This window comes from Rattus norvegicus, chromosome 3, assembly GCF_021556685.1.
Source record: "Rattus norvegicus strain SHRSP/BbbUtx chromosome 3, alternate assembly SHRSP_T2T, whole genome shotgun sequence".
NCBI lineage: Eukaryota > Metazoa > Chordata > Mammalia > Rodentia > Muridae > Rattus > Rattus norvegicus.
Window position 1 is genome coordinate 57,184,971 of NC_141536.1, and position 22,823 is coordinate 57,207,793.

A 22,823-nucleotide genomic window follows, 5' to 3' on the forward strand; every position below is an offset into this window, starting at 1 on the left:
TCTCTAGCCTGGAACATCACTGTGCAGTCTTGGTCGACTCTCACATGCTGAGATTGTAGGTGGTGAGCCGCCATGTTTCGCTTCACTCTGTGTTTTGAGGCAGGGTTGCACTTTGTTGCTCAGGAGGGCCTTGAGTTCACCATCCTCCTGCCTCAGACCCTGAGTGCTGGGATTACAGGCTTGTACCACCGGGCCAGGTAATGGAGTCTGCTTTAAAATCTCTCCTCAGAGCAGCTCAATCTCCACAAGAAATACCTTTCCTCCCCTTTGGTGTTACACATTCTGCATCTTTAATAGGACACAGTAGTACAGCAGAGTGATGGCTGGTCTGGGTATGACCCTCCATTTCATGCAAATGGCTGCACTTGCGCTGTGGAGCCCAGAACGGCTCACAAGAATGTTTACATGGAGGCAAAAGGGGCATTCAGGAAGGAAGGAGTTGAGGATGACTCTCTGAAGGGGCAAGTGGCATGGCAGATGATCCAGAGGTCACTAAGTTGTCAGCATTTGCTCACTCGCTATGAATCTAAAGGTTCCTGACTTAAACGCATGCCCAGTTTTCAACTGGCTGCAAATACCTCGACGGCAAGCATAAAAGAAGTTTAAAAATGAACTATTTTTTAAAAGTAGTTGAATTCGTTTTGGAAATTTTAGTACCAGTATATGAAGTGGAATTGAAATAAAAATGCGACTTTCAGAAACAAAATGGTCAGTTTTTACAATTGAGTAATTTTAAAGAAAAGTGAGAATAAAGATGGCTTCCATTTGGTTAGGGCAGTAACAACAACCAGGATTCACTGACGTTGGAGAAAATGGTTTTCTTTCTGGCCAGAGTCACCTGTCCTACAACCCCTGCAGAATCACTGCTGTCATCATTCAATAAATGTCCACCTACAAATTAATTAACTTTATCTGAGACAATCCCTGGCATATTCTTCTTCTAATTCCCATGAAAGACTCACTTTTAGGACACAATTGCAGCTGCCCCACACTGCCAGTCCCTGCGTCACACGCACGCCTTAACATTCTGTAATCAGCAGCCAGCAGATGCCATATCGCGTTCAGCACACCACAGTCAGTCAGTACAGACATCCCAAACACACCAAGGCTGGTTTTGTCAAATGTTTTATTGAGTGTAGACATCTGGAGTACTGTAAAACATGCATTATCTTTAGATTCAAAAAGGAGCAAGCCACATTGTCTTCTCTGTCACATGTGTCAGGCTTGGCATACATGATGGAGATTAATGAAGTATCAGGAGAGTAATATGGCTCTTGAAAAGCTTCTACAGTTTGAAGTAGGGTCTTAATCACGTGAAAAAGCAAAGCCGTTCACGCTTAGTAACTTGCATTTCATTGAAGGTACAGAGTAGCTTATAATTTTAAAACAAATAAAAAATAATTTGTTTGTAGAAGATTTCCACTCCTAACTGTCTCTTTAGATTTCAGAAACTTTAATTTAAAAAACAACCCCTTCCCCCCAAACCCAATATATGCATTTTAGAAGCTGTATGTCGATCTGGGTGATAACTAGATTTATTTCTTTTTTGATTGCTGAGGTGTATTAAATTTGAAGAAGATAATATCTCCATCTTCAACAATATAATTCCTCCCTTGCTGTCTGTATTTTCCAGCAGCCTGCAAATAGGAAAAACAGGAAATGGCTTGTTACTTATAACCAAATACACAGGACAGACAGGAGAAATGCCCTGTAACTCATGTACAGACTCCCAGGAAGGCGAGGAGAAACCAATGAAGCAAACACTCCCCGGCCATGTTAAAGACAGTGGAAAGGAGGGGAACTGTGGGGAGGCACATGGGTCCTAGAGGAAAACAGGGTAAGCAAAAACTTCCGGTTTGGACAGGACTGAGCTTCCACACGTGTGTACCGACCATAATGCAGTCTCACTAACTGTTCACATGTAAATGTAAATTATACCAATGTCCGTAAGTTTCATTACATTCTGCTCAATGTGTCTACAAACATCCAGCAAATCACTGTGAGAAACTGATCAAATGAGGCAGAAAGAGCCACACACTTCGTTTGTGTGTTAAAGAAATTCTTTTAGTGATGTCTTAAAGACATTTGCTCTGAGAAAAACTGCTCAACTGTGCCACACGCATTTGAATTTCTTGTGGCCCTGTTCCCTCATGGCAACGGCACTGACATGTGTGCGTCCTGATGTTATCTTGGAAGTTTTCTGACAAGAGCTGCTTCCCGGCAGACTCTTACAGGTTGGAACTGCAGTCAGACATTTTCCCACTTGTAAATCAGTGAGCAAAGAAATGATTCCACCTACTGGTGTGCAGATCTAAACCTGCTCTTGGCAATTACACACGAACAAACCAGGCTCACCCCATGGCACAGCACACATTTCAGGCTCCTGAGCACCCACACTTAACACTCAGCAATTACCAGACTCTTGTGACCCTGGCTCCAACCACTCAACAATGGGCATCCAAATCCTCAAAAGTGTTTTGCTTGACAACATGAAAACTGTGTCTAATGTAAGATGACTACTTCCCTTTGACAATATTGAAAGTTCAAAGTCAAGCAAAATTATATTTATCACAATAAAACATAATGAAGACCATACATCTGAGGTTTAAATCAACAAGCCAGACTGAAGAGCCCTTATAAGCATATTTTTGATAGTATGCTATACAAAGGATATTGCCTAATAGCAATATGCTATTAATAGGAAGTTTACCTTTAAAGAGACAATGCACCGTATCATTCTAGAAGACATACTACATAAACAATCACAGGACTTCTGTAAAGACGTGATGCACTGAAAGCTATGTGGTACTTACTTCTAGGATCTAAGCCTACTGTTATAAAACTGCATGTACAAGTTAAAGGAAACGCACATTGACATGACACATTAGTATAAGTTTATATACTTTATTATACTCAAGTTTACTATTAATAGTGACAGTGTTTCTTTAAATTTCTCTAGAGACCATTTAATCCATTTCCACTGCTATCAGAAACACTGGTTGAAAAAAAAAATCAATACCCATTTGTGAATCTTGAGTATGTATTAAACAAGACACGTCTAAGCAGTTCATTTGCACTTGAAAGCAGCCATCTGTAGAAGGCAGCTTTGCCTAAGCAGATATGATTGCTAATAGTGTGATATCCCGGTAGACTACAAAGCCCAAAGAGCTATTCAGTGTATGTTCACAGCCCTGCACTGAATTAGCTATGCTGCACTGGTGGTAGAAACACACACACACACACACACACACACACACACACACACACACACACGCGTGCACACACACGTGCACACACACACGTGCACACACACACACACGCGCGCACACACACATACACGCATACACAGTCCTGTTTGCAACCTCAAACTTCCTTATCACGTACAAGTAACACTGTTAGATTAAAGAGCATAAAAAAAGCAGCTCATAAGTTCTTCATTTATAGAGCTCAAAATTTAAATGTTAGTTTTGAAGTTAAAAATACATGAGATATTTAGTGGTACTCTAGGTGGAAGCCAGAAGCTGAACTTTGTCAATTTATGATAGAAAGTGCTCAGCCTTACATATTAGTATAAGGAGGAAATGTCATTGTATTATACATTACAGTTTCTGAATTGTTAAGAAAGTATTCACAATTCATTTTCTCCTAGGTTTATTACAACATAGTAAACTAAGGTTTGGTAAGTACTGACAGCATATATAAGTATACAAGTTCCATCTCTGGAGACTTGAGACAGAAGATGTCCTCAGTTTAATTTTTATATGAAAAGAAATATATGCTAACATGATACAACATGTTGACGAAAGAAATCAGATATTCCCCAAGTCTAATTAGCATTCCTGATGGAGTTCATTCTCAGTATTTGCATACCTATCTATATCAATACAGATGACACCAGTGAAATAAATGATTTGTTTAGTCGTACACTGTAACTTTTTTTGGAGGGAGGAGGTAAATCAAATGGCTCTCAACCAATATCTAAACAATTATATGGAGATTTTTCCCTTCCTGGTTCTAAGGTTCCAACAGTCCCATCAAAGCCCTGCTGTTCTAATAATATTGGTAAGGATAAACCAAACTTGAAATACCTTTTACATTCCTTTCAAATTATGAAGTGGTTAAGACAAGAGTTCTGTTTGAATCTCTTGGCATTTTCTATGACAGTCTTCAAATTAAATCAAAGAAGCTTCCTACCAGGTCAACTTTGAGTAAGGTGAACTATCTACTTATTGGATATTAACAAGTTTCTCTGTGAAGACTCAAACAAGCGAGAAAAATGAATTTTGTAATAGAATGTACATTAAAAATCATTTGGTACTCATATTTAACAATGCAAATCAAGTTACAGTTATTAGCTAAAAGAAAGCACAATTTTGGACCTGCCCTCTAGTGTTGAAAAAGCAAATCAAATTTCTAAAGATCTTAAAACAAGGAAAGCCATAAAGTTTGGGCATCAGCAGGTCTGTCTAAGTAGACACCATTGCCTGTTCTTGGACTTAACCACACTGTGATCTCTAATTCAGATATGCAAATGGATTACTATCACTTTCTCATTAGCTACTAGTCAACGAATTCTTTGTATTTATGTGACCAAAGGTTTTATTTTTATTTCTAGGTAGAGAAAAAAAACCCAAATCAAAAACCCTCCATACAGCTATTTAAACCTGACCTGAGAGCACACGACACGGACAGCTCTAATCAGCGAACAACGTAGGTCCTAACAGTCTAACGGAGTGCAGATTAAAGAAAGCTATTGTCTGCCGTTCGCATCCTCAGGTGAGTGCTAAAATTATAAAATTTGCAAGTAAAAAAAAATCATTCCTTACCTTGACTGCATTCTCAGAGCCCTCGTCTTTAAAGTCGTCGTACTTCATTACTTCTGCCATAATGAATCCCTTTTCAAAATCGGTGTGAATCTTTCCTGCAGCCTGAGGAGCCTTCGTTCCTTTCTTTGGAAAGGACCAGAGAAAATGAATTGCATTTAAAATGACTGACTGTAAGCACCAAGCTTCAGTTCTCTGACCTGCAGTTGGCTCACAAACTTGGTTTAATGGGAGTTAGGAAGTCCCCTACGCATGTTCACCAGAGAGCACAGCCTGTGCAGCGAGCGGACAGGGCACAGGCAGAGCAGCAGGTGTTAAAGAGGCACAGCTCACAGCTTTGTTTTTCCTAACAGTCATCTACGGTTTTATTGATTTAGACGCAGTGGTCTAGTTTGGTGTGGGTTTCACTTCGATTTTCTATTCTTCACAGTGGAAAAAAAATAGACTTTAAAGTTACTTTCAAGTTGAATTATCAAAGGCTTAAAAAAGATAAAAAGCCCTCAAAAATTCAGCTCATCTAAACATAAAAAAAAGATATATAAAGGACATTTTAAGACATTTCTAGCAAATCAGAAAAGCTATAGTAAGCAAATAATTTTGAAATAATCAATAAATGTTAACATTTTAAAAAACCATTTTGCATACTACAGCTCGCCTCTAACAATCCTGAAGGAAATCAAGTCAAGATGGACAGAGAACTGTCTTGTAATGACCCCATATGTAAAATCAGAGGGACATACATTGCAGATACACACCAGCACAGAAAGAATTCTGAGAAATAATGGTGACCGACCTACAGGCTGCTTAATAAAGCATGTCAAAGTGATAAGGGCCCTGACAGCACACAGCACAGTTTTTACAATAAAAGATGTATCGGGTCAGTGTGGCTACTCCCTGATGCTCACCTGACTGAGTGTCTTACACACGGAGTCTGGCGCTAACAATCAGTCTTAAGACAAACCAGCCTTCACACTGCAACCCAGCGGGTGCTCATTCCTGCCTCACACACATCAGTCTGAAGTTTTAAAGACTTTCAGATACATCTTTAAAATATACAGTAACAATAAACACTGGCAATTTGTTTACTGACTGGGATTTGCTTTAACATCATTTTTAAAGTTTACATAAAAGGCCCGTGTTAGAAGACAATGAGACATTTCTCTTCTTACAAAAGGGGCAGATAAACGGGAAGTGAGTCTCGGGTTCACAAGGCGTATGTAATTGTGCTGACCACCTCCATGTTCCTTCTATTGACACTAAATAAAAATAAACGTAACACAGCACTGAAAACACAAGTCAGGACGGACAGCACTGCGTCAGCACAAACATGCATTTCAAACAGCACAGGACCAGACTCACGGTGACACTGAGTCTAAGCGTTCTGACCTTTAATATTCTGTAATCACAATTTAGGACTACATCTATTTCAAAGTATTTTTCAATAGGAACTACTATATTACCATAATATATTTACATTAAAAAGCAAACCATTATATTTCAGCCTATTGTCTTCTAGGAATAAACTAGTGATTCTCCCTAATCACATTCAGTATACACTTAATGTTTAAAATATGTCACAGCCTTGAGGTTGACCATGTAACAGTAAAAATAAACATCACTTCTATGAATTCAATAGAAAGAAAGAAGTATTACATGTCGAGTTGAGCTTTTTGAACCCAAGTGTGTGTCTATGAAGAGCATAATGATGTCACATCGCTTTTATTGCTGAAAATGTAATCCGAGCAAAGCAAGGGAGGAAAGAGCCACCCGCAACCCAAACAAACTTCGTGAACACAGAATGAAAAGCAACATCAATTTCCCCGCAGACAGACCCAGTCACACAGATTAAGCAAGCACAATACTGGTGTGTCTTATCTCTGACCACAGGAGGGGGGTAGGCAGGTTCTACAGGATGAAGAAATTCAGACTATGTAATAGGCAGAATCAATTGTTACCTACCTCAATCAATGCCGCTCCACTTTCACTGTTCAGCAGCTCACAAATAATTAAAGTTATCCTGGACAAAACCTCATCTGTAATGACTAGCTAACCGCCACCATGACAAACTTCAAAGTCAGTGATATCAATCTGAATTCAATAGTGTGGAACGGGTGTAGCTGATGAATAAGTATGACTCTTACCCTGATGGTCCACGCACGCACTTCATCTGGGCCTGCAGTGAAAAAGTATTCTAGTTGGAGTGCTGCAAATCCAGCCTTAATGATCTTTGGCAGAGCACTGAAATAAAATGAAACAAATTCACTCAACATTTAAGTTGACTCTGCCCGGGATCCATCCAGAACTAAAATTATTCATCTCAAGCAGATAATGGTAAAGACATTAGTAAATGACCATTCATCTCTCACAGCAGCTTGAAGAGGTCAGACGCAGGGGCTATTTCTTAAAATACCCCTTCTACAATTGGTTTTAATTGTATTAGCCTGAAGCATTTGAACTGTTTACTACTAAAAAAAAAAAAAATTCATATCTTCCTAGCCTATGACTATTTTCATCCAATATTAATTATTTCCAGAACTTGAGCGATGAAAGCAAAATTATTTGATTGAAACCCAATCTTCTAACAATATATTATTGTTACTCAGAAAAAAATTATGGCAAGTGATTCACCCTTTCCCCTCCCCCACTCAACATGACGAAAGAGTTTTGGCGATCATCCCTCCTCAAAAATATACATAACTAATACCTATGTTATAATTAAAACACTGTACGGAGATGACAGATGACAGTTAAAAACTTAATTTAAAATAAATCTTTCACTCTGTCTCATGGTAAAGAAAGGAGAAGATTCCCTCTTTATAATGGTAATTACTCTGTCATTTATTATTCTATCAGCGCAAGCAATTAAATTACTGCAAGGAAATAGTTGATAATAAAGTGTAGGGAAAATGAATGCTAATTAACCTTTGTGTCATGTTCGCTTCCAGATACTTCTGTCTCTCCTCAGCACTCAATTCTTGCAACTTGAGTTCCAAGGCCCCACTAAAAGGAATGACCAAGGCGCCTGGGTCAGACTTGTCCACCCACTCTTTAATTTTTATCAACCTGTAGACAAAAAAGGGCACAGCATTATCTTGTAGTGCATGCATGACTGTGCCACATTCATTACCATCACGCAGCACATACATATTCATGAGAACCGCACGGCTTTAGGACACCATCTTTGTGTGTATAGCTTTACAAGGTCAAGGCGTTAGCAGGCAGCAGTTTCTTCAGGTACACGATGGAATGTTCTATCACAGTCTAGTTTTATTTTAGCATATTACCTATAGGAACTGTGTCACCTCTGAGTAATACTATTTTATAATGTTCATGTCCTTTACAAGTAAGTTTTAGAAAAGAGAACTCACAAGGTTGCTTATACAGGAATCACACTTAGACATGTCAACTAATTTCTGAAGCATCTCTCAAACACACATACTATGTCCCATCTAGTCATCTACTGACTGGGTTAGCTCCTTCCTGAAAGAACAGAACCAACAGTTGCCATAGGTTTCAAGGGAGGCTTCTACTCACATTAGCAGTAACAACAACAACAACAACAACAACAACAACAACAACGCAAATGCAATTCTTCCAGATTTATAAATACAGTCAATTGGGTACATGCTGTTCTTATAAATTCAAATTATTATAGGATCATGAATAGAAATGCAGAGGAAATAAGTTCCGTTAATCACAAAAGTTACGGAAAGGTAAATCCACTAGGGAACATACTAGATGTTGCCTAGAAAGGCTCTGCATCGTTCCCCTCTTCTAAAGTGAGGATTCTGGAAAAGCAGTAGTTAGAATTTAAGTGAAAGAAATGTAGCAAATATAATTAAAAGGCTCTACTCAGAGTCCCTTATTCCAGGGTAGGTACCCATTTCTAAGCCTGTTTCCTCATTATAGAACTGGAAGTAATAATAGTACACATTATACTGTGAAGAAACTAGGGAAATGATGCAGACAACACACAGGCAGCATCTGCATCATGTCAGACAACACAGCATATCCTTCTGGGACTCGTATGGTTTTATCTAGGTCTGGTTACAGATCTGGACAGTAACATACATAACCGGGGTCTTACATCATCCGATCAGAATGCCAGGTTTTACATTTACTTTATTTGTGCACCCATGTGCCATGGAGGTCAGAGGACAACCTCAAGGAGTCAGGACTCTCCCTCCACCATGTGGGCTCCAAGAACTGAACTCAGGTCGTCAGGCTTGTCAATAATCACTTTTACCTACTGGGTCAGCTCACTGGTATTTTGACTAAAGTTTAATAGGCATTATAGCAAAATACTGCAGGAGAAATCTGTTAAATCATCAATGTTACAAGCTATGTTTAAAGGTAAAAGGAAAAATTAGAACCAAATTCATCAAAACTCAAATATCAAACAAAATGGCAGGAATTCAAACAGCTATCAGAAAGTCAAGAACATAGCCCAATGATGGCGCCACACATCTTGATCCCAGCACACTTGGGAGCAGAGGCAGGCAGATCACTGTGGTTGAGGCCAGCTTGGTCTACAGAGTGAGTTCCTGGACAGCCAGGGCTACACAGAGAGAACCTGACCTGAAAAAACATTTAAAAAAAAAAAAACAAAGAAAGAAAGAAAAAGAAAAGACCATGACCAGCTGTACAGGATTCAAGATAGAAAAAGAAACAGATATGCCCACATTTGTACATGCTTATCATGCAAAGGCAGTCACATATTCAATACGTTATTAGTGACTTAAATCATAATATTTGGATCTTTTTATTTATATCCTAAAAGTATACTAACCCCTAAGGTTTATTTTGGAATAAAGTGTACGGCTTTAAATTATGAATAAAACGTGGTATTTTCTTATGGAAATTATGAAGGATATAGTAAAGCAAAACGGGGCTTAAATAGGGATTTTGCCTATAACAATATCATCGCACTTTAAGTTACTTTATAGACAAAATATTCAAATCTCTATGTTAAAATATTATCATTAATGGCTTTTATTTTATTATACAAGTTAGAGTCAAATATGTCATTTTAAAAAGCACAGCAAATACAGTTCCACTGAAAGGGACTGGAACAAACCCATGTGCTAGGATAATGAACAGGGCCATGCATCTGCCTCCTAAGTGTGGTCAACATAACCAATGAAGCTAAAGCTGTTAGGAAACAGGAGAGGAAATAATTACTCTGGCTAGAACATCCGTTCAGAATAACAATGGCTTTACCTGTCATTTCCACAGCCTTTCCGGCAGAGCCCTCCAAGGGATTATTTGCATTCCTCAGGTGTTCTATTGTACAATTCAGATGAATAAAGACTTACAAACCGTTCCTCTACCGCCAATGTAAGACTTTGATCTGGTGAATACACCATTGTACCTTAACTATAATTGGCAAAAATCCTGACAGTGTCGAGCATCACACGCTTAATAACAAAGGGGATCTCAAAGTGTTGACAGATGATCTTCATAATGCAGAAGCAGAGCGGGCACGTTTTAGCAGTAAATGAGCACTGAGGTCTAAAGGTCTCTAAAGTGACTGACATCAGACCTGCTACAGCCTCACTGAAGAAAAAGCTACCGTCACACTCTCCGTAAAGTGAGTTCGCTCTTGTCCTGCCAGCTTCACTTTTGTGACTTTCACTGTCACAGACAACACAGGGAAGATGAAAAGTGACTTCGGTTCTTTGGCTGCCTGCTTTACTTTTGTGACTTTCACTGTCAAACAAAAGTGAGAAATGTCCCAAAGTGATTTTTAATTGCATATTTGAAATAAGCCTTGGGTAATTAAAAAATTAAACTTAATTTAAGATTATAGATGAAATACATATAACATGCCTATTAGGCCTGATGGTTTCAAAGGTGTCATAATGAGACGAAGATCACAAGTTTGAACCCCGTAGGGATCTTCTGCAGAAAGAAATGTCTATTCTCTTGCTATAATCTATGCCCCAAACTATAGCCAGCCGTCTAGAAAATGCATGCTATTGGCACCTGATGGACCCAGGAAATTCAAAGTTGAGTTCAGTTGTCGGCACTCAAGCCCATTTCCCCCGTGCCTAAACACTAAGGTGTCTCAAGAAAGGCGTCCAGTTGCTGGTGGCCTAAGCTGTGATCTTGAGACTGTCAGAGAGTCAAATGGTGTGATGGTGGGAGAGAAGCGAAGGCTCTTAGAGGTCACCTGCAAAAGCTGTCCTAGCACTTGTGCATCAGTCTACATGTGCAGACTGTCGCAAGGGGTCCAGGCTCCCTGATACAGGGCCCGATGGCTGGACTTCTTCAATGTCTCGACAGAGAAGGGAAATGCTGCAGTTACAGGCACTGTGCCCCTGGCGCCACCACATAGTAAGTGGACAGGGACAGGCCTTGCCACTCGTCAGAGTCTAAGCAGAGTAAACTTTCCAGAACTAAATTAGCACTACGTCCTAAAAGTGTCTAAAATTCACCTCCCTTAATTTTAATCTTATTTCCATGCTGAAACTCCAGATTCCAAAATTTGAATTTTCTCCCTTGGTTACTTACTTTACACTGTTTGAACATCTTTTCCTAGATATTAGTTTTACTCTTTTTAATAGTTGGTGGTGCTGGGCACTGAACCTAGGATCCTTGTGCAGTTAAGCAGATATGCACTGAGCTACATTATCAGTTTGAATTTGGGGGTGGGGGAAATGTTGTTCACTAAATTAATTGTTCCTTTCACCATAAAAAATTCTTCAAAATCTTATTTACTTCTTGTAGTCATGTTCTAAGGGAATCTGGTGGTTGGTCTCTGGGGTGAGAGACATCTACAGTATAGTAGTTTTGATTCTTTTTTTTTTTTTTTTTTTTTTTGGTTCTTTTTTTCGGAGCTGGGGACCGAACCCAGGGCCTTGCGCTTCCTAGGTAAGCGCTCTACCACTGAGCTAAATCCCCAGCCCCGTTTTGATTCTTTTAAGAGAAGATCCCTCTGGCTGGAGAGACAGCTCAGGTTTAAAAGCACTGGCTGATCTTCCAGAGTTCAATTCCCAGCAACCACACGGTGGCTCACACCCATCTGTAACGGATCTGATGCCCTTTTCTAGTGTGCATGAAGACAGAGCACTCATATACATAATGTAAATAAATAAATCTTTAAAAGAAAAGACCTCTAGAAGTCCCAGGCTCGAATCAGGGTTTTTTTTTTTTAAAGGTTTATTTCATTTTATTAGGTATACGAGTGTTTTGCCATATGTATGTTTGTATGTATGTATGTATGTATGTATGTATGTATGTATGTATGTAACCATGCGTGTGCTTGGTGCCTGTGGAAGTCAGAAGGTGTTAGATCCTCTAGAAGTGTGGAGTTATTGATGGTTGTGAACCATTATGTGGGTGCTGGGAACTAAACACAGGTCCTCTGCAACAACAACTACTTTTAACCACTCAACTATCTCCCTAGCCCTCTGCTTTTTCATTTTAAAGCTTAGTGTTTCTGCACTTGGTTATGGGCAAAGTCTCTGGGGGCAGGCCAAGTGACAAGTTACTGAGCTCTTGTCTGGAAAAGGTGAGGTTACCTCCTAGCATCTGGCTATAAAAGGGCACCCCCATCTTCTGGCTTTGTACATAAGCTGCCTGATGCTCCAGTGAGGCCTGCCCACTGTCACTGAGCTTCTTTTCTGGTGTTTGTTCCCAGAGAGTCCCGGTTTTCATCTTCAAGTCCTTCTGCACACTCTAAAACCAACAAAACACCACTATTCCCCCCTTATTTTACACAGGATGAAAGTAGATAGAGTTAGTTCAGGCTGGCCTTAAACCTGAGATTCTCCCTCTTCAACTTCCTGAGTATTGGAGTTGTAAGCATGTGTCACTCTGTGGGGCTCAGACTCCTAACTGAGAACTCTACACTACACACTCACTTCACAGTGCTCTAACCGCCATAGTCTTGGCTGTCCTGGAACTTGTTACCTAGACTAGGCTGGCCTTGGTCACAAGACGTCTTTGACTCCCAGGCTGGGATTAGAGGCATGTACCACTGTACCTGGCTCAAGCTATCCTTAAAGTCAAAATTAAGAGACTTTTGAGGTTTAAATTTCAATTCAAGGGGTTGGGGATTTAGTTCAGTGGTAGAGGGCTTGCCTAGCAAGTGCAAGGCCCTGGGTTCGGTCCCCAGCTCCAGAAAAAAAAAATTCAATTCAAAAATGGAATACTTAGATATACTCTTTTATATGTCCAAAGGAAGGACTCACAAACAATACTTTCCTTAAAACAAAGGGAACGGGATGATCTCAATCATATTACTTGATATTTTCCATAGAGCCAAATTCTTGCAACTTAAAACATTCTGGAGACATTCTTCTCTAGCATATTTTAGGACGGATTTTATGTTCTTTTCTAGAACTCAGATCCCTGTAACTTTTCAACCACCTCCAGTCCATTTCAAATTCAGATTGTATTTTCTGAAAAACACTTGAGCTCAGCCCAGCTAAATTAGGTTGCCAATTATGACATCTTTGTGGACACCGGAACTTTCTCAAATTTCTTATTATACTTGGCAACATCAAAGTTTATTTAATTTTAAAACTGACCTATTATACATAAGGTAACTGTGGTAAGAACCACAGGCAGCCAATACTCAGAAGATGCTGCTGTTAGGCAGGAAAGCACAGTGACTCAGCACCCATCAGCCAGTGCCCTCAGGGCCCTGGCCAGCTTTGTGCAGCTGCTGACCTGGCAAATGCTGAGGCCATTTCTGAGCTCCTCCCTGTGGCTTTGGCCTTCAAGACAAGACTGTCCTTCCCATTTCTCAGATAGAACACTGCAAAGAGGCCTTTTACAGGTGTTCTAAAACCAGAGAAAGATAAGGCCCATTATTGAAAGGTAAAGTTAGTTTCCTAAGGAATATTTTTTAAAGCAATGGCAACCATTACTGGGTCTGCAATCTGATTTGTACCAGCACTGTATAAACTTGGAATACGCCATGTATTTATTACACGTGATTTTTACAGTTAAAGACTTAGCTGCAGAGCTTCAGACATCAGCTTCTCCAAAATTTCTACCTTAAGTAGAATTACTACAGTATGACTTTATTTGATAAGCATCTCTGAAGAACACTGCCAAGGAAGTCTGTAACTGAGCCTGGTGACACAGGTCTGTAACTCAATGTACTCAGGAGGCTAAAGCAGGAGTTCAGGGCCAACCCGGGCAACAGAGTGAATGCCTAGCTCTCTCCAAAGGAAAGTATGTAAGTTTGAGGTAGAATGCTTGTCTAGCATGCGTAACTCTTTGGGTTTGAGTCTTAGCATTGAAAAAACAAATTATAATAACAACAATAATAATAACAATAATAATGGAAGTCTTTAAAAAATGGTAGGGAGAAAGAAAGAAGAAATAGTAAGAAAGTAAATTCTGGTTTTGACTAGTATATAAGTCTACACAGTGCCTGAAAACTCAAATCCTCTTCTTAAAGAGGTTCTTACATTGTCACAGAAGTTTCCATGTTGTAGCCTGACTCTATGGGGCTGCAAGGGGAACAATGGCACTTGTGACTCTATCACCTAAGTGGCATGTTGGGAAGGCAGAATCTGCTTTCTAATATGACATCCACGTCAAACTACATTTTCAGTAGGATTTGAAAATAAGTGCACTTAATCCAATGCATGAGACGACACAGAGCAGCAGACGAGGCAGCCAGACCTTTGAGCCATCCCAACACGGCACAGAAATTGACAGGTGAATTCCTGCTGACATCTCCTGGGCTCAAAACCAAAACAGAAAGAGTCACTGGCTCTTCAAGAAGTCTAAGAAAAATGTTCTGTCTGAGTCCCATGGCATGTCAAGTTTCAGATTCACAATGAAAATGATGACCTCGTTCAGACACAGGGATGGCTAACAGTCTGTCCTCTGTTAAGACTCAGTTATGTGCCTTTCGTCTCCTCTGAGCCTCAATACCTGGAACAACATCTGTAGTACATTAGCTTTTGGGTTCAGATTCTATTACGAGAGACTTCAGTCAAAGTGATTTCATTTGGTGAAACAAAAGGAATATTGCTACAAACTGTTTCCCAAGACCTCATGTGTGCATGCTTGTTATGCATATTAATGAAAATCAACAAAGTCTAGAGAAATGGGTGTTAATTTTGCAGCAAATAAAAGTCTACTTTGATTCCTTTTTCAAGAATAGGCCTTTTGACTCTACTAACAACTGGAGGGCTATCACAACAGTCAGATAAATGAAAAGTGCCAGGATCAGCAGGTAACCATAAAAACACAGCAGAAAAACTGGAATACACTTACCCTAACCCTCTGACTTCATTGTGACTCCAGGGTTCAGCTGTCCCTCAATAGACTTGAAAAGTCTGCCATGGCCTCACAACCAATGTTTGAAAATAGTTTGTTTAGCAAAAAGGCTCCATTAAAAAAAGTTGTTGGGGCTGACGAGATGGTTGTGTGGTTTAGAGACTTGCTGTTCTTCCGGACAACTGGAGTTTGGCTCCTGGTATCCACACCACACGGCTCACAACTCTGTAACATCAGCTCCAGGGGATCCAAAGCCACTCTTCCAAGGACACTGCACACACCAGCACACAAGCACACGTGGGCACACACACCTACCCATCATTTTACAAAGTTCCCAGCAATCAGTAAGCAGACAGAAAATATCAGGGTAAGTTCAAGTCAACTCCAGCCAGTCAAAGCTGATTTGAGTGTACACACACACACACACACATACACACACACACACACACAGAAGGTGGACAGGAGGAGGCCTACCAGGGAGCTTCAGGACAAGGTTTCAAAACATTCACGAGGCTCTTGAAAACAGAAAAGTGGTTCTCTGGGGTCACCATTTGGGATCTCACCGCTTAGGTACAGTAGAAGCTATCATGTGAAGGGGGACAGCTTGATGCTTGGTCTTGACAGCACAAGACCACTCAAGCAACCCTCTCAGTATACAAACACTCTCTGGTCTTATGTATCAGGACAGTGCTTGTGCGCCAGGCAGCACCCTGATATTGCTGCTTCCTGAGGAACTACCCTCATTTAAGTGACTCTAGTACTCTGAAGTAGAGTAACTTTAATGTATTCTTTAGGACATATTTCTCGGGGTTGGGGATTTAGCTCAGTGGTAGAATGCTTGCCTAGCAAGCGGAAGGCCCTGGATTTAGTTCTCAGCTCTGGGAAAAAAAAAAAAAAAAAAGAAAGACATATTTCTCCTTTCAACAAGTTTCCATGTGAATAAGAGCACACCATTCTACCTATATTATAAACTGCTCATTTTGCCCCTTTTCTTGTCTCCCATTATAGAAAAACAATTGAGGGGCGGGTCAAGGTCTTGTTATGCAGCCCAGGTTGGCATCAAACTTGTGATCCTCCCCTCCCAAGTGCTGCGACTACAGGTGTATGCCATCAAACTTGGCTTTAGATGCCCCACATCTAAAGGAATTAAATGAAAGGTCTCATTGCACTAAATAAACACACAATTTACCACTGAGTTATTATATTATTAGCCCTTCTTTTTTTGAGATATAGTCCTATTAAGTTTCCCAGGCAGTCCGTGAACTTAATGATTTTCCTGCCTTGGCTTTCTGCGTAGCTGAGATCAGACATGTACCATAAGGCAAGGCTAGAAAACACTCAAGATCAGACTCGAGTCTCTGTGTCCTGCCTGCAACCTCCACAGAGCACTCCTAAGCACAGTTACTTGTCGCACAACGGATACTCAAATACTCATGGACAGTGCAGGCTGTGTGAGCCATATCAGGCTCTGCTGATGTGATGATGATGAGCACTACTCAAATTAGGGATGTTTGATTAGTTTGTGCAAATATAACAACTCTGAAAAACTCTGAAATCTAAAAGCACTTTGAGACTTTGAGTCTCAAACATTTTGATTAAGGGCTACTCACCTTCTAAATAGTTGAGTGACTCCAGGTGGCTGTTTAATATTTAACATCTTAGTTCACTCATGTGAACCACTCATAAGTGGTCAAGATTAGCAACTATTAATCTGTTCTGAGTTTCTTGGGAAAAGGTGCTAGGAGGATAAAGGGAGACAGAGATAGCGGAAGGGACTCTGAGGTCTGGGACCTCCCGACCACCCCCACTCCTGCACAATCAGAGCTGCTTGACTTTTTACGTTGGACTTCTCACTAAGACTTCACTTGAAGACAGAACTCTGCTGTTTTCAACCATTCTAAGCTCTCTGATGAATGACCTTCTTCAGATGGAAACCTCTGTGGAACCAGGCGTGTGCCTGGAATGTGGAAGAGCCAGCACCGAGGTCTTTCCATTCTGCTCAAGTGCACTTTTCAGCATCTTTTTAAATAGTCTCCTCCCCCTTCTGCTGCCCTCTACTCCCTCCACACCTTGTCTTAGTTCTTTGTACTGCATTTATGATGTGTCCTTGATTATTAAAGCCAGGATTAATTTGACTACTGTATCAGTCACCTCCAACTCCACCTAGAAAAGTGCCTATCACAAGATCGTCAAGAAGTGCTGGGTAAACCAATCAAGAGAAATAAATTAAATTCAACTGTTTTTCTTAAAAAAAAAATAAAAAAATTAAGAGCTGAGGAGACAGCTCTGTAAAGGAAGTACTCTCTGTTCAAGAATGGGGACCTGAGTTTGGATCCCCAGCACCCATGCACTTCTAACAGTAGCCCAGGTGGTGGGGGCGGGGTACACAGAAGATCACATGTGCTGCTGGCCAGCCAGGCAAGCCAAATACAGTGAGTTCCAGGTTCAACAAGAGACCCTTTCTCCAGGATAAGGCAGGAGAGAGGTGGCACAGGATATATCTTCCTCTGACATTCATAGTGATACATTGTTATATTCAACTGCATATACATACATGTGCACACACATGAAGGATATGTAATTCCTACAGATTTTGTTTACCTGTCTTTTGCAAAATTAATGTTTAGAAAATGTTAAGTTATAACTGGAGGTAGGCTTGTTTTCCAGATTGAATGATAAGTGAAAAACCACAGCAGAACAGGGTAGGTTTAACTGATTGCTGTAGGCTCTATCAAAAAAAATAGATCCTTAGGACCATTTTGTGAAGAGATGAGAACTAAATAGTTGAATGTGTTGCTGACCTCCCGAAGTTTGTCCACACAGAGTCTTTAAGTAGGAGAGTTAGGAACAGAATCTCTTTTCTTCTCTCTCTCCTCTTATCTAAGGTGACCGAAACAATACTATCGATAGGATAGGCACTCACTCGTGAATTCCTACGTATGTACTAGGAATCCCAACGCCTCTGAGGTGGCAATCTTGTAGAAGAATGCTCAACTATAGGCTTCTTTGCTCATAAGGGCCTTAGCCCTTAGTGAGGACATTTGTGAGAAATGCCAGGCTGGTGAAACAGGGAGAACTGTATCTTAGATACTGGTCTAGCTGCAGAGACAGACATGAACCAAGAAGAGCACCCGTGACAAGATGCACAGCAGAGACAGCAATTGCTATTAGATCCGTCTGTGCCTTTTAATGAGTTGACTGTGCAAGCTGTATAGTTACCCGGTACAGGTCCCCTCTTCCTGTTCCTATTGCTCAGACCGTATGCCCTCCCAATGCCACAGTGCATCAGGAAACCTCATGAAGAGCCAGGGCGCTTCCATTTAAAAGTGGGCAATGAGGGTCTTCTCTCAAGTCTGGAAGGTTGAAAGCAATAACCTTAAGGGCACTAAGACTGAGCTGGTCCAGACCAAACAAAAAGTAGACTTTATTGGAAAGCCTGGAGAAGTGAAAAGCAATGTAGAGAAACCAGTAAGACGAGTCATCCTCATCTCTACAAAAACATCTGAGAGAGCCAAGTGGCACCTCTGTGAGGACAAGGTGGACGGAAGGATGGTGATGGAGACAGAAGAGCATCTAGCTGGCGTTGTCAAGGATAAGGAGGAGGCGAGCAAGGCAAGGGTGAAGACACAGGGCCAATGGCGATGTGCCTCTCAAGCTTGGGCTTCAGAAAGCTTAGGTCACTATTTCTGTACCTTGCTCCATGTCACTCCTTGTGATCAATGATTTATAAGTGTCCTGCACCTGATTCCTTTTTACTTCTTTTCATTTCCTTAGTAGTTTTGTTAAGTCTTGCCCTGTAATTTTTGCCTCCTTATGACTTAACAATAAAAAAAGATGTTGGCACTTTATTTATTTATTTATTTATTTATTTTTTGGTTCTTTTTTTCGGAGCTGGGGACCGAACCCAGGGCCTTGCGCTTCCTAGGTAAGCGCTCTACCACTGAGCTAAATCCCCAGCCCTGGCACTTTATTTTTTAAAATAGTAGAATAGACCAGGCAGTGGCAGTGCACATCTTTAATCTCAGCACTCAGTAGGAAGAGACAGGCAGATTTCTGAGTTCGAGGCCAGCCTGGTCTACAAAGCAAGCTCCAGGACAGCCGGAGCTATACAGAGAAACCCTTTCTCAAACAAACCGAAACAAAACACCCAAACACACCCAAACCCCCAACCAACAACAACAACAAAGCTAGAACAGTAGGGTCAGATTCATCCCCAGTTTACATCTGCGGTTGGAATCATCAAGTTGCCAACCATATTGTTTCACTGCGCATGTACCAGAACGAACAGTTCAAAGCCAGGATGCTTTTTAACCTTCCTCATGGCTACCTGCTGTGTGCTCTGCATGGACTTCAGTGATGGGGGTGACTGGGACACTGAGGAAATGATGAAAAGACAGAAACACGTACAGAAAAGCTGAGGTCAGGTGGACTGGGCTACTGGATTGAGAAACCACAGCACCCTAGAGGCTTAACATGATTATTATATACTGTCAATGATGTATATAACAGAAGTGGGGTTACTGCACACAGCTGAAGAAAGAGGTGGCGTTATTACACACAGATCAATAAGGAGGAAGGTTTATGATATAAAGCTGGATCAAGTAGCTAGAATTAGCTCATCTTGGTAGGAGCAGTCTCTGTCAACACTCAGAGGGAGAAAGCTGAGGTGGATATTTTTGGCACAAACTGCCATTTTGCTAAGCCGTGTGGGGCATGGTGATGCTTAGCCATCTTCCCTGTGGTCCTTGATGGCTATGCTCACCTCAACAGCACACACTTACTCAGGACTTTAGTTACTCAGGGCTTCCTCCACTCCATACTTACTTAGTTAAGATCTGTGTTGACCATTAGTGGCCTCCAGAAAAGCACATTTTGAGACTTAGAAGTGTTTCTCAAAATAGTTTGTTCACAAACTATGAAATCGAGGGTTTTAAAAATTATCTGAAGTTATCATCTATTGAAGTAACAATTTTTAAAACTTTGTTCTCTGGTATGTGAAAGTCACTACTGAGTCTGTATGGTATTTGCAATTTTATACTCTAATTTTAAATATTATCTATAGATCAGTTTTACAATTACAGTTGTCATGAGTTGTGAAGTCCATATTTATACACTGAGACTAAAAAAACCCTGTTAGCTATAAGAGAATTTCCAACTATGGTATGACCTTATATAGGATAAAATTATTTTCAGCTCTGTTACCCCAGATTAAACCCCCCTCCAAACTTTTTGTTCAAAGAAATACAGTGCTAGGATATACAAATAATTTTCATTGTTATAATTCAACAATAAAAAACAGAACCTGAACAAACACAGGCAAAAGACGGAATAGACATGTATCCAAGGAGGAGAGATAAACACCAACCAGCAGGGCAAAGGTGACCAACACCAGTTATTGGAAGAACACAGACTAAAACTTTCCTGAGACACGAACGACCTCACAGCTAGGAGGAGACTATGAAGGAAAGCATGAACGACAAGGGGCAGATCAATGAAAAACAGGATGATTTAGCCAAAAAGAGCAATGAATTGTTTTAGTGCATGCCACAATACAGATGACTGCTGACTGAAACAATACACTAAGTAAAAGAGCCACCTACTGTAGGATTCCAGTAACATGAAACAGGCAGACAGTAGGTGAGCAGCCGTAGGGGCCAGTGGGAAAGGCAATGGGAGTTGCTTGTTAACGAGCATAGGCTTCTTTACAGTGTTAGCAAACTGGATGATGACACATTGTGAGAAACCAAAAACCAATAGTGTGCCTTAAAAGAGAGAATTATGAGTTTGTGAATTATATGCATGTAATTCACATGTACACATATATACATCTAGATAGGTTTAAAAAACCCTAAAAGTAAGCAAAATTGATCTAAAACTTAAAAAAGTTATAGTGCTACATTATGATTCTATGTTGGACTTCCTATGGAAATTGTACAGTCCAGTAAGAACACCACAGATTGAAGTAAGGCAAATGCCAATTCAAATTATAGTTCAACTACATAGTAACTATGGGATCCTGGGAACATCATTTAAGGTTTTTGAACCTCAGTTTAATCACTACTACAACACCTACCTTTGTAGACCAAATTTGCAATAAAATGTTCTTTCAAAAGTAGCCTCCAATACCAGGGGAGTGGGTCACTCTAGGTACTGGAGAGTTAAAAATACTGTAAGACTGCCCAAAGGTAAAGAGGGGGAACTGTTTTAAATCAGGTCTACATTTCTAAGAGAGCTCACCTAATGAATCTGTATAAAAAGGAAGGTGGCTAGCTGACTACAGAAATATATGTTGAACAACTATATATCATAATAAACATTATGCCATATCTTGGTGAACACAACTTTGAGACACGAATGTGGGAGCAGGGACAAAAGTAAGCAAGAACCTGCAAAAGAGCGTGGCAAGTTTAGGGCGAGGGAAGTGAGGTACCTGAGGCAGAGAGGGGAAACGACAGCACACAGTGGATTGAACCCACAAATGTACAGACCTTCTCAGTTACACACTTAAAACACTGAGGTTAGATAAGAAAAGCAATAATAATAATAATAATAATAATAATAATAATAATAATAATACAAAAACAATAAACTAGAATTTTATGGGGCCAGGAATAAAGTAAGGAATGCTGGGGGTGGGGTGGGGTGGGGGGTTGTTCTACCCTTTCCCTGAGGTTGGTCATAAGTCAACCACTTAAGATGATTCCTTATTCTAACACGAGTCCACCTTATGACCCACATTTCGCATCCTCCAATGACAGTGGGTCATCTATGAGCTCCATAAAGGTGAACCCCCAAAGGTAAAAGCAAGCAGCCGTCATCATAGAAGACGTTAAGTTACTGTTTCTGTATCTTTGGGGTAAAAGACAAGGAACACTGAAGAATGAGTAGTGGCTCTCACTCAAATTTCTGTACTCTGAAAGGAACACAAGATCCTTCTCATCACAGAGCAATTAACTTCCATGATGGTAATCGAAGCCATGGTGGATGGGAAATGAGGTGATGAAAGCAAAAACCCACCCAGCCCACCTCCTAGCCGTTTCCTACCAACAGTGTGCAGCTTGTGATGCGACACTCAGTTGCTTCTGAAAGGTGACTTAGTCTCAAATAGAACATTTGCCTTAATTTAGGATGTGATTCATGCACACAGCACCAACTGGAGCGTAAGGAAAAACTCTGACAAAAGAAAAAATATTGGGAAATACATAGAAGAATCCCAGTTACCAAAGGTTTTAGTTTATAGCTTATCTGTTTTACTGGAGATACTAAATAAAAAATAAGAAAGAAAAAGGAAATCAGGAAAAAAAGTCCACTCACAATAGTTTCAGAACAAAGGAAACAAAATGCCTGGGTACCTGTTAAAAAGCCAGGTTCTGAGATGGTACAGTCTTACAATCCCAGGGTTTACTGGCCAATTAGCCTAGCCTACTGAGAGATGACCAACGAGGCTGACTTCTGGTTTCTACACAATCCTACTCACCCAAGCACATCAAGAACCACAGCAGGGAGCGGACTCGGGCATTAAGAATACTTGTTTTTCTAGTGTGGGACTCAAGAGGCAACTCAGTCACTGTCTGTACTATTCCCACCCAGGGGGTTCAGCACCCTCTCCTGACTGTGTGGATAGCAGGCATGCTCATGGTGATACACACACGTGCAGGCAGGCAAACAACCAATACACCAAAATACATCACTTAAAAAATGAAGGAAGGCCTCAGGATACGACTTGAAACTTTGATGGTGCTAGGAAAAAAAAAC

General features: G+C 40.5%; 1 protein-coding gene and 1 long non-coding RNA gene across 9 annotated transcripts in view; one reads left to right on the top strand and one right to left on the bottom strand.

Moving 5' to 3' along the window:
• Positions 1 to 22,823, top strand: part of LOC102546819 (uncharacterized) — a 64,646-nt gene that overhangs the window by 25,067 nt on the left and 16,756 nt on the right. For 7 of the 8 annotated variants that reach the window (XR_015684396.1, XR_015684392.1, XR_015684398.1 and 4 more), the window contains one exon: positions 4,616 to 4,776. This is a non-coding gene — a long non-coding RNA (uncharacterized LOC102546819). Of the gene's footprint in view, positions 1 to 4,615; positions 4,777 to 14,026; positions 18,687 to 22,823 lie in introns of those variants that run through there. The other variant, XR_015684391.1, reaches the window with a different exon arrangement.
• Ola1 (Obg-like ATPase 1) overlaps positions 1,110 to 22,823 on the bottom strand; it is a 119,225-nt gene continuing 97,511 nt past the window's right edge. The window contains 4 exon segments of the mRNA NM_001033927.1: positions 1,110 to 1,637; positions 4,827 to 4,949; positions 6,965 to 7,061; positions 7,746 to 7,886. Of these exon segments, the coding sequence (NP_001029099.1) occupies positions 1,536 to 1,637; positions 4,827 to 4,949; positions 6,965 to 7,061; positions 7,746 to 7,886 (463 nt within the window). The 3' untranslated portion in view covers positions 1,110 to 1,535.